This window comes from Ctenopharyngodon idella, chromosome 1, assembly GCF_019924925.1.
Source record: "Ctenopharyngodon idella isolate HZGC_01 chromosome 1, HZGC01, whole genome shotgun sequence".
NCBI lineage: Eukaryota > Metazoa > Chordata > Actinopteri > Cypriniformes > Xenocyprididae > Ctenopharyngodon > Ctenopharyngodon idella.
In genome coordinates, this window is record NC_067220.1 from 36,316,916 (window position 1) to 36,330,525 (window position 13,610).

General features: G+C 34.3%; 1 protein-coding gene across 1 annotated transcript in view; it reads right to left on the reverse strand.

The window, feature by feature from the left end:
• Positions 1-2,713: 2,713 nt before the first annotated feature.
• The window catches only part of sorcs3a (sortilin related VPS10 domain containing receptor 3a), a 254,736-nt gene continuing 243,839 nt past the window's right edge, over positions 2,714-13,610 (reverse strand). The window contains 3 exon segments of the mRNA XM_051894728.1: positions 2,714-8,050; positions 10,474-10,616; positions 11,736-11,841. Coding sequence (XP_051750688.1) covers positions 7,992-8,050; positions 10,474-10,616; positions 11,736-11,841 — 308 coding nt within the window. The 3' untranslated portion in view covers positions 2,714-7,991.

The following is a 13,610-nucleotide window of genomic DNA, read 5'->3' on the forward strand; positions in this document are numbered from 1 at the left end:
ATTTTCAGTTTTGTTCAAGGTAATTCAAGCAACAGTTTTTTCAATAACGGAAGAATATGGAAAAGTATGGTATTTGGGGTAAAAGGCGCCCCTGTTGTTGGGGCAAAAGGCACAGTAATTAACATGATAATGAATAGCTGGCTGACTTTTCCATTTCTTGACATGACATGGTTAGATTCAAATAGCAAATATCATATATTAAATTGAGTATCCATCTTAGAGATAATACCCATATTTATAATGAAACAATCATATTTTAAAATATATTAATCATATCATAATAAAATATCATTTATTGTTACTACTGTAAATCTATATTAAATAGGCTATTATGGGATCTGCTTCAATGCTTTCAGAATCTTTGCTTTTTTAAATAATTTTGTTTCTGTATTTTTAAAATCTATTTTTATATTTTATAGATAAAAATACATATCACATAGGCCTATTTTAATGACAGTATATTTACTGAACAAAATACAAACATATATATTTTTCCTGCAATCATATACTTTGAGAGTAGTAAAAATAAAATTTTTTCTTAAGGTGTGCCTTTAGCACTGTTGTACCCTAAGTCTTATTGTTTAAATCTCATTTTTTTTATTTACTGTGAGTACCATGTTTTACCATGCCTAATATCGATCTAGCTTACTGCAGTGTACAACAAGTGTCTCATAATAGCCGCCGAGCAAACGCACAGAGTAGCATTATAACAACTTTCAACTAACAACTTTTTTTTTCTAACAGCTGTAGACGTGAAGACAACACCTCCCATGATTCCGCAAAATCAAATGTTTTGAATAAGCGACCTCTAGCGGCGAAAACTACATAGTGTGCCTTTAACGGTTACAGAAACATTTGAAAACACTGCTGTATATATGAACTTACCGTCAACATTAATAGGTACAGCTGTTCACCTGCTCGTTAATGCAAATATTTAATCAGCCAATTACATGGCAGCAACTCATCTCATTTTGAAGGCTGCATCCTCTAGAGGACGTATACGACATCGAGGCGGTCTCATTTAAGAAAAATAACCGTTAGATTGCAAAGTAAGAAAGAAATTATAGTATTTTACACCTCACAAGGAATAACAGTCAATTTGATTACAGTTGCTTTTCTTAAATAAGCAGCCGACAAATCTGCAGCAACTGTGCAATGCTATAATTTCAAAATGGACCAAAATCTCTAAGGAATGTTTTCAGCACCTTGTTGAATCTGTCACGAATAATTAAGGCAGTTCTGAAGGCAAAAGGGAGTCCAACCCTGTACTAGCAAGGTGTACCTAATAAAGTGGCCAGTAAACTTAAACTTAAAAAAATGAAATAAAATAAGTTTAAATTGAAGTACTAAAATGACAAAAAAAAAAAAAAAAACTAAAAATATAAAACAACAACAACAACAAAATAACACTAGATCCTACATTTCACACTATTTGCATAATTTTTACAAAATTACATCTTGATTAGAAACGACACATAAAACCTTCTGCTGTGATATTTGTCTTGATATTTGTCCTTTTTCTTCAAACATATTTAATCTCAAGCATGCTTTTGGTTGACTGTTGTACCCATGGTAACAATGTACACTTTCTTCAGAAAAAAACATTATTAGAGTCAAAATAGTTGGTCATGATGCAAATTACTTCAAAACCTAGCAACAGTCGTAACTGGTGTGAAAAATGTATATAAGTCAGTTTGACAATAATATTAAACAGTTCATGATTATTTCACTCTTTATATCATAATAGTTTTATAAATATAACATTTTTAAGATGGATTTTCATGCAAAACAATAAAATGTACCCACACACAAAGGCATTCGAAAAGTACACGATGGACATTATTAATATGACCTTCATAAAAATCAGTAGAAATCACATAAATAATCGCTGTATTTGAAGAAACGTTACTAGCTTAAAGAAGAAGAGGAAAATGCAACTTTGATGAATGTGTTTGTTTCTGTGTGTGTGTCCCATATGTTCAAGGCTACAATCTAAAATGCCCTAGCTAGTGATAATTAATGCAACACCAGAGGGAGTATCTTCCATACAGTACATCAAAGTTTGATTACTGAACTCACAAATCCTCTGCCATTGGGAGAATTTATGTATTTACGGGCACGGAGAGCTGTATGGGAATTCAGCCTTGGGCTAAATTTAGATTTCCTCATCCACACATAAACAGCAACTATCAATTACGCTGTATCAGAGTGAAGACATCCACCTGTCATTCCACATAAGAATTCCCCAGTCAGTCGGTGAAGGACACCTTGTGCGCGTACTGTATGTGTGTTTTTAGATCAGCGAATCAGACCAAACGCTACATTAAATCTGCTCTCTGATTTGCTGCTGCACAAGAAATTGTTTTCCTCCCTGGAACAGCAGTCATTTTTAGAAAGGACTAAACAAATTCATTTCACCCTCTTTCGCAGATCTAACCAGCAAACATGTCATGCAGTCGCACAGCTCCAAATACCCACGGCACCTTTGTGCCTCTGTTTATAGAATAACTTGAGAGGCCTGTGATAGCATTGTAAGTTTTCGCCTAAGGTTTTCCTTGTGTACCTGCACAATTTGCCTCCAGCACACACCAGCTGTGCACATTTTGCCTAAAGACACTAATGACAACAAAATATCATTAGAAACCGAGGATCCGCCACTGTAATGTGAACCTTGAACTTGTGATTCTGAAAATATCACACACTGGAAACTGTATCTGATGTACAAAAATACATTTATTTGAAACGATTCCAAAATGACAGTAGTTGTCCATAGAAATATTGAAATAAAGATGTAACAATAACCATGAGTCATGCAGCTGTAGATTTTGTGCGACGGGAGATAAGTATTACAATTATTTGTTCGTCAAAACATTACTGGTTTTCTATCACACATTCTATCACACATGGCAAGTATCTTTTCAACCAGCTTCATTTTGCTTTAATGTTTACAGTGTCGTTATTGTTACAAAGTTATGATTTATATCACAAAGAGAGTGTCAGTAGAGCAAATAAAACCTGATGAATATGATACAACTCCACTGAATGAGGGAGAGAGGGTTCATTAGCACAGAATGGCAATAAATAAATAAGCTAAAAGAACAAAAATAGTTGTTAAACCTCAGCAAGTACTTTTTAACAGAGATTCTCACTAACCTAGATAGCAGGTTAGAACAAGTGCTTGGCTCTCCAGACTAACCATAACTTTTACACTGAAGGCTGTAAGAATATGCATGATGCAACACAATCACAGCCAATCAGAACATGTTCTTGTTTGACATATAGTTGTGGAGCGGAATTTTGAAACAATAAGATTTATGAGTGCAGATGCAGTTTAAGTTGGCTACATATGTCATATCTACGTCATTAACCCATATTTGATATTGTGAAATTGTTCAAAATGAATAGATAGATCTGCAAATTTTAAAGAAAACATTGTCAACCTGAGTGGGATTCGAAACCGGAGTCTCTGGCATGGGAGGCGAGCGTGCTAACAAGGACGCTAAAGACTGCAGTCTCTAGTGTCAGTCGCCAGCACGCCTCTTGGGGCCAGGGGAGTGAGGTTTACTCACACAGCTCTTACTGGCCTTTGTTACACTCACCCCCCTAAACCTCACTTCTTCGGGTCACGGCACCAAATGTAACTGGTCCTACTTGACCCGCTCCGAGTGGGATTCGAAACCAGAGTCTCTGGCATGGTAACAAGGACGCTAAAGACTGCAGTCTCTAGTGTCAGTCGCCAGCATGCCTCTTGGGGCCAGGGGAGTGAGGTTTATACGCACAGCTCTTACTGCGTAAGGACAAAAACGATTTAACTGAGGAAAAAAAAGCTTTATCTCTTGTAGATCTTCTGCTTTGGGCCTTGTAAGGACACATAGATTTAGGTGAGTGGAGGACTAAAGATATGAGTAAGAATGAGTAAAAAAAAAAAAAAATCAATGTCACTATTAGAGTGAGACAACAACTGTGAGTTGTAGAGATAAAGCGGCACGCTAAGACGAACTTGCGAGTGTTAATGAGAGAATGTGCGACAGGATGGTAAAGTACCAGCTTTCCCCCATTCCCTCAGCTCAAGGCCTGTGCTACTGTAATTGCATGCTGACTTCAGCACACTGTAGAGCCTCTGAGAAGTCAAGATTAAGGGTAAAACACTGTTTCATGTCACACTGCTTTGGACTTCACAGACATCATGCATTAAATGAGTCTCTGTTGCCTGTTTTAAGTTACTTTATGGAGGAAGCGTGTTAAGCATAACCAGCGTGCCTGTTTGCATCTGTGGAGACTATACTCACGTTTACAAATGCAAAGCTGTTTTAAGCAGCTCTAGAGCTACATCTCTTTAACAAACACACACACACTACCGTTCAAAAGTTTGGGGTTGTAATATTTTTAAAATATGCATCTTATTGCTGTTTTAGCCAAATAAATGTCTTCTTGATGAGCATATTATGATATATTATTACAATTTATACACTATGGAAGCTTGTTTTCACTACTGAATAAAACAGGTAATTGTGACTTCTCACAATTCTAACTATTTCTTGCAAAAAAGTTTTTTTTTTTTTTCAATTCTTTTTTCCCCAGAATTGGACTTTATAACTCGCAATTGTGAGTTTATATCTCACAATAATGAGAAAAGATATAAAGTCGCAATTGCGAAAAAAAAAGTCAGAATTGTGAGATAAAAAGTCGCAATTATGTTTTACATTTTTTTACTTGGTGGCGGAAACAAGCTTACATAATATACTGTATATATTAAAATGCAATTTATTCCTGTGATCAAAGATGAATTTTCAGCATCATTACTCCAGTCATCAGTGTCACATGATCCTTCAGAAATCATTCTAATATGCTGATTTGCTGCTCAAGAAACATTTCTTATTATTATCAATGTCAAAAAAGTTGTGCTGCTTTAATATTCTTGTGGAAACCATGAACATTTTTTTTTCAGGATTCTTGATGAACAATGTCACATTTGATCAATTTAATGCATTTTTGCTAAATAAAAACATTAATTAAAAATATCTTACTGACATTGAACTTTTGAACAACAGTGCATATGTTTCAAACTCATTTTTGAATTCACTTCTGTGAGACACCTCAGATATTGTGGTGAAACAGAAGTTGGTGTGTCAGGTTCTTCTAGAAGTTCTATATTCGAAACATGAGGTCATACTGGATTGAAATCAGAACATACTGTGGTACATGTTGAGGTTGTGGTTAGTCTGGCTGGCATATCTGTAAACTTTGAGTCTGAGATGATCAAAAGACAGAGAATAATATGAGATTTGTTCCAAAAACCTAGTCAGCTGCCCAGGTAGGTAGCATTTTAAGGCATCATAGTGCTCCCAACGCAAAGACTAAAAGGTGTAATCCTAAAACACCCTTTTTTGGGACAAATTCTGAGGCATCACTGCATCCATCATGGAGAAGGCAATCCCATAATGCATTGAGAAAGAATGCATGATGGCAAAATATTGATTATACATATAAACAATTCAACTCTTAGTCTTAGTTTACTCAATATTTGTTGTGCTATATATTTTAACCATATTATCAGAGTATCACACTCTTATTTTAGCAACATGCTAACAGCAAACTCCATTGAAATCAATTATGACTCAAGTCTCTTCACGTGAGGAGCACTATTTTATGACACACACTACTGCTGCCTAGTTCCAAAACAGAGGTTTTGTTTAAATTAGGATGCTACCTTTGAAGACAGCAAGGCAGCTCACTAAGCTTTAAAACAGAACATTAATGTACAGTGCATGCATTAATTAAAATTATTATAAAAAACAAAACAAAAAGGGCAAATGATTTCTTCACTAATTCTGCACTAGTTAAAGAGAAATACTGAGGCATCTAACCATTTTGATTTTTAGTACATAATAATTTACTTGTTCATTTTTAAGAATAAATTACAACATCTGATTGTTCTGTTTAAAACCTCTAACAAAAAAATACTCTTTGAATAGAGCTTTGCACTCATAAAGCATAGATTATACATGGAAATCATGAAGCACAATGTTTTGGTTTGTAATATGTCACTACTTGAGTAGAACAGGAATGAATTGCTCGGGAAGTCATTTTGGCCAACATCCCTTATATTCTGATATATTGCTATACATTTACATTCACAATGGAATCTAAGAAACCACCTGCTTATTCATGAATTATATTCATTTCTTGTGAAACGGGCAATCAACTCCAATACAAAATGTCTAACCATATACTGAAAACTGCTCTCTATAGGATCAACTTTAAATCTGAGGTCAAAATCCAAAATGGCAACACTGAAGCATATGCAATACATCTTTACTATTTTTTCTTGTACAATGCATGAATTAAAAAAAAAAAAAAAAAAAAAAAAAAAGAAACACAACACTATTTACAGTGCTGGCTTATTTACAGCACATCAATAAATCACTGTTTCGATTCGTAAAACACCCTCTTTCTGAAATGTATAGCAGACTGTGTCCAGTGAAGTCCAGTCTTCATTTCTATTATATTTACAGTATAAGGATATGAAATGAAAATACACTTGCTGTATATACAGAAACTTGAGACCTATTGTACAGTTCAATGGTTTTTCAAACCCTGGGAGATGAGATACCTTAAAAATGTATGCAAAAGGAGAAAAAAAAAGAAAAAGAAAAAGAAAAATGCACAACTCAATCATGTCAGTTTGTTAAACTGTTATAAATTAATTTCCAATTGTAAATGTCCAGCTATTATGATGAATACACATTATTAAAAAGGCATTCTTATTTGTAAGGCATTCACTTATGAAGCAAAATGATCATGTAACCCATTTTATCTACAAAAAATAAAGCCCAAAGAACAAGCTGAATGTAAAATAATCTCATGGAATGGATATGGACAATACATTATATATATATGAGGAGCTTACAGGAACTTACATTTAGCTGAAGGTATGTTAATTTAAAGTTAAGTTTTATAACATTTTCAACAAAGATACTGTATCAAGCTCTATTGTGTCTATGTTTGTATATCAAGAGATTTTATTCCACAAAACATTCTCAACAATTGATATTTCATGGACTTTTAAGTTTGAGCTCTGCCCCCAAAAAAGCTTAGCTATAGAGAAGTGGTTTTTAATAGTATTTTCTCTTTATATAAGTACAAAAAGCTTGCCTTCAAATTGACATTTTATCACAGTGCTTTTGGGAAGGTATCTCACTTCTTGACTGAAAAAATTCACATTTTAGTTCATATCTCTCCGCCTTCAGACGAAGGCTAGATATGCAAGATAAATGTGTAATTAAAAGTTGAAATGTTTCAACAACCAACAATTTAGAAGATTGCAAAGCAGGATTGCTTACATGAAGGCAAGGCTGTAATATAGAGAGGGATATAAACACTGTTGGCTTTTTTGCATGCCTCAGCTGCAATTTTGCTCCCTCAGTTCAAGTTATAACAAATATAAAAATGAGATGACCTACTGAAGAGATTAAAAACTTAAAAATTAAGTTAATATAGTCACTACAAGCACTCTTCACAACGTGTGAAAATCAGAACAAGCTTGGCATAAGGTCTGACCCAACAAAATTACAATTTTTGAAACTACTTTTTTTTTACCACTTTTTTCCCCCACAATTTGTCTATCTGAAAAACTGACTCAGATAATGCACAAAGGAAATGCACCGAGAGAGGTTTAGTGGCTTTTCCCCCCAACTTATGTGCATTGTTCTGCTATATTAAGAACGGACCGTTTGGAATTTCAAAAGTTGGTAAATTTTCCTAAGCATGTTTTCAGTGACTTGTACTGTAGTTAATTCTATTCTTATTTTCCACACAGATCGTAACAAACAAGACACCCATGCAAATCTGAGCTCCTTAGAAAACTATTAACAATGACAGTGTTTTGAAATTACAAAAAAAGCAAAGAAGGAAAACTGTCAACCTTTAAAATTGTGATACCTCTGTACACATTTTTACAATACGCCTCCACATTTTTTTTCCTGACGTTTTCAGACACTCGTGCAGTTGGGGATCTCCCTTGTGCTTTCACAGGTGTTGATCACTCCACCTATTTGTCAAAGACACAGAAATGACACATTAGCCTTCAAAATTCAACAAATCAAAATGAACTATTTTCTTAACAAATGTTTAGAAGAAAAAAAAATCCTGAATTTAATTTAAATAAGTTTCTCTACTTCAGAAACAACTTTTCTTCGATTTAACCCAAACCTAATTTTCACAATTTAATCAAACATCACTGGATAAAATCAAGCCTTGATGATTTGAAGTTCAATATATGGCTTTGCTTTGAAATGCATAGCATGACCAAAGTTAAATGCATAGCAAATGCCATTTCATGTTATCTCTAAATGCTTGTTTATACACCCAACTGTATATTAATCATCTATAAATAAACAGACTGGAAGTTTTCCTAGCATTAGACTCATTAAAAATTTATCCTGGTGAAGCAAATGAATGTAAAGCAGGCAAGAAACTGAACCATTAAGTAAGAAATCAAGCAAAATATACAAATGTTTCATCCCCCTATTAAACACCCACAGAAACAGTGGTGGGATTTATTTTCCGCATGGCACCGAATGTTGCATGTTTATTCATCACAGTTGTTGTTATCACACTGACCCCAATTTGACCCCTTTTATAGTTTAATCAGTGCTCTTTTATAATCACTGCTTAACAGCACCAATTAAATATTAATTTGCAGTTATTAAGCAATTACATGATCACAGAAGCATCCACTTGGGAAATAAGGACACTTGGGCCCAATGTAGATAGTTCTCATTAGCATGCATTATGTGTCAGATTATAAACTCTGCTGATTCCAAAGGGTGTTTTTGGTCTGATATGTTTCACTGTGTAATTCGGAAAGCTGAAAGATTCATATTTTTAGTGGAAAACAGAGCATCACGGAAAATCTCGCCTCCGCAACAGTAGTTTTAAAACAGCACACGGGTCTGTGACTCAAATATTCCTGGGGCTAAAAAACTTGTCCTTTCTTTTTTTCTTCTTCTTAAGAACTACTAAATCTAAGAGTACTAGAAAAAGACAAGTAATCAGAGATGTATCCTGAAAAAGTTGTAAAACTGTAATGTAACAGTAAAAATAATGATATGATCGATAAGACATGGAAGCATACTTTTTATACTACTTTAACTCATCAAAACAATTTAAGCAGTTTCAAGATATGCAAGATTCAACTTTATTTTTTAATGTCAGTTTAATATAAGTTGAAATTTGAAGTTATCAGATAATTTGATTATAATTAAGGCAGCAACTGAACTTAAGTTTTTAAGTTGAAATAAGTGGAGTTTTTATTTACTGTACTATTGGTGTTATGTTTGCTAAGCCCCGCCTTAAAAGGTTAATGACCAATCCTATCTTAGCAACATTTGCTAAGTGCCATATCATACAAGCTTTTGCTCTTTTCTAATGTACTGTACACTGAAGGAACTTTTGGTGTGTTTATATAGTTTTAAAGTGGCATCAGAAAATGGCTTCAGTTTGAGGGCTGAGAAAGAATATTACATAACATTACATATATATATATATATATATATATATATATATATATATATATATATATATATATATATATATATAACTGTTCTACATTACAGAGAAATACTAAACTATAATAATGAGCCTTTAAAATATAAATGAAAGCTTGCCACAGCACACCTGCAAAAGTAATGATTGTGAATGTGTCGGGGGGAAAAAAATCAGCAAGGAGACTGTTTGAACATTTTAATAATTTATTTATAAACTAGTGTTTTCTGAGACAGTGTCGGCTGCAAAGATTAAGTTAACAATGCTGACTCATCATCTCCACAGTATTGTGGACGCGCCTATAGAGAGAAATGCAAAAAAAGTTAAGCATGCAGCAAGCACGCTATACTTTAGCTTCCACACTCCGCATGGACACTTGGATATGCCCCTAATTATAGCGCACATTTATCTAGGCTAACGTTAGAATGAGTGGCCATGTAAACTTTAAGCTTCTAACATGTTTCAAATGATAAGCCATGTCTGAGGTCAATTAATGTTAGTCAAACATTTGGATTTCCTGCCCGACATAATTACCACATGGACTAGCCGTGTTAACCATCTGTCCCTCACAGACGGTGTGACTTCACCAATTCCTGTGGATTTTTTTTTTTTTTTCGTGACTAACTGACTAATTCAAATTTGGTCGACAAAGCCTCTTCACGTCAACTAATGTTTAGTATAAGGGCTTTTCACACGGCGCTTAACCCTGGGTTATTGTCGTTCTAAACATCGCTTTTAACCCTGGGTAAAAAGGGGCAGCCCTAATTAAATCATTTTGGTAACACTTTAGATTAGGGTACAGTTCTCACTATTAATTAATATTAACTAATAACTATGAATTTTACCTCAATAAACTCTTAATTTTCTCTTAAGTTTTATCTAACACAAATCTTTATAATTGATTGATTTTCTAAGCATTTCACTCACGTTTGGCACGGGCCTCCAGTTCTTTCTCCATCAACTCACTCAGGGTGATTTTGGGTGTGGCGTCATTCTGGCCCACCGTATTGATCATCTCCTGCTCTTTCTCATGGTTCACCTCTGCGTAGATGTTAATCCAGGGGATTTTTCTGCACAAGTTTTCGTTAGGAAAAAAAAAAAAAACATTGTGATTAAAAGGTGTAGTGTAATTTCTATGCACCACTAGTGGCACAACTCGGAATTGCAATCTGTTTTGTTTGAGCAGATATTCAGAAATCAAAATAATCTCAAATCTAATTACCAAAACAGACAAATGTGAACAAATATGTTTAAATATGCACCCATTTCAGTAGCAAATTGGCATAACACGCATGACAACACAAGTTGAGGGCTGTACACATGAAAACTTGTTAATCTGCAATATAACAAGTTGGTAAATACTCTGTGACTGCAATCACAATCCTTCGTTGTATTCCTGAAATAATGATTGTTGAGTCTATTTAATAACTTCTGGAGAAGAAGTTGCCCAGGCAATCAGAGGTAGTGAGAAGCAAAATACATTTGCCACTTGTCTTGATAATGCTGCGGGACAACCCGGAACAAATCAGAGAGATGTATTTGTAATCCCCCCAAATTTCATGGTGTGCTCTTCCAACACACAAACCACACTTTAATGTGTTTGCCATTTTCCCAGCTCATTTTTTATTTTTATGAATTAGAATAAGTGTTTTTTTCACATTTTTTTTTTTTTTTGTTCTTCAAATTACTATTAATTTTGTGAGCTAATTGCTTTGTTTTTCCAACTGTAAAATTTTCATAAATATGCTTCCTTTTTAAATTACTTGGGGGTGGGAGGTGAAAAATTATATCCATTATTAATGATCGTTTCAACATTTCCCTGAGTCTTTTCCATTTGAATTATTTTGAGACCAAATAAATTATTCAAAGCATTACAAAACATTTTTCCAGTAGAGGAACCACAGCTGCATATTAAACAATCCATTGATATTTTCCTGCACTTTCACAAGAAGATTTTTTCTACCATATGCAAATTAATAACTAGATCTCACAACTAGCATGAGTAAAAATAGCACTCCCTGATGCAAAGGAAAGTCGCTCCTGATACCGTCACATCAAATCTTACTTTATACTTTATATATAGATAAGCAGAAACGAAAACTATGGTGTTCATGAAAAGAAATGAAGTTCAATGGCTGGAGTCTTAGTAAAAGGAATGAGTGATGTAAAAACTGTTTGTGTGGATGTACCTCTTAAATTTGTAGATGAGAAATACAGCTAAACCCAAAAACACCACCGACAGAAGCATCAGCATAGCAGAACTGCTGTGTCTTGGGATGGAGTCAACCAGAGGAGCTGTGACAAAGACAAACACAAGAGTTAATGCACACTGGCTCTTTTTTTATCAGAAAAAAACTCATATATCTTTCAGATCTTACTTCATATATATAATTCAATTGTTGGGTCAGTAAGATTTTATTTAGGTTTTTTAAAGAAGAAAATATTTTTTAGGGCTGTCCCCTGATATTCGACAAACCGACGAGAAGAGGCTTAGTCGAACATTATTTTATCAATCGCTTAGTCGCAGGAAAAAAACCCACAGGAAGTGGTGAAGTCTGTGACGGACAGATCATTAATGGCTGGTCTATAGGTGCGTTCAAGCCACCTCGTAATTCCTGTAATTACGAGATTCTAGCTTGTAAAAAGTGTTCATGTCCTCGTAGAGCTCATAATTACAGATTGTAGTATGGGAATTTTCTGAAACGTGGCCGCTGTACCACCTGACCGCTGTAGATTCATTTAGGCATTGATAGTGGTGCCATAGAAATGCATAATTCTCCGTCTGAGGACGTGAACAGCTCCGAATATAACGTCACGTGTTGTCATCTCAAGATTTCGGTAAATACGAGGTGGTGTGAACGCGGCATAAGTGGTACATCGGGCAGGACAGTACATCGGTAAGAACATTCAAACGCTTGCCTATCATTCATCGACCTCAAATATGGCTTACCATCTGAAACATGTAAGTAGCAGCAACTTTACATGGCCGCTCGCTTTAACGTTAACCTAGAAAAATGTGGGCTATTCAAGCGTTTGTGCGAAAGCTGAATAGTAGCACGCTTACAGCATGAAAGCTAACATGGAGGCGCCGGTGCGATCACTTGCACTTAAAATACTTCATCATTTTTGGTCATACAGATAAAAGTAATACATCTTTCGAATCTGTGAAGAGTCTACTTTTATTTGTGTGCACTCACAATAACAACAAAATGTTCTGCTTTTGTAAAATAATGAAAACAAAGGAGGTGCGATTTCTGCCGTCTCTCTCTATAAAAAGATCCGAACCTCCATGTAAACTTGCCTCACAGACATGAAAAATATATCTATAGAAAGCGAAATGTCTACTTTTAAATGAACCAATTAAAATGGAAAATAAATATTCTCAGGTTATGTAACCCAAATGAAACGTGCATATATGCACGTGCACTACTGCGGAGATGACAAGTCAGCATCATCAAGCTTTATGTGTGCGGTTGAACGCTGATTAGGCTATGTAGGCATTAAAGACTCTTTATTATGATTTATATGGTTTATTAATAAACGTGCGATTAGTTGACGAATCACTTAAAATGAACGACTACAAGTCGACCAGAAAAATCTTTAGTCGATGACAGCCCTACAAAATTGACAGGAGAGACTTTAACATTGTTACTAAATATGTTTTTTTGTTTTGTTTGTTTTTGTTTTGTTTTTTATTTCAAATAAATGCTGTTCTTTTGAACCTTCTATTCATTAAATAATCCTTAAAAAAAAAAAAAAAAAAAAAAAAAAAAAACATATCATAGTTTCCACAAAAATATTAAACACCACAACTGTTTTCGGCATTGATAATAATAATAAGAAATGTTTGCTGAGCAGGAGATCAGCATATTAGAATGATTTCTGAAGGATCATGTGACACTGAAGACTGGAGTAATGATACATTTTAAAATATATTTAAACAGAAAACGGTTGTTTTAAATTGTATAATAGTTACAATAGTTTTGTGGAATACTATTGCTTTACTGTATTTTGATCACATAAATACAGCATTGGTGAGCATAAGAGACTTTCAAAAACATAAA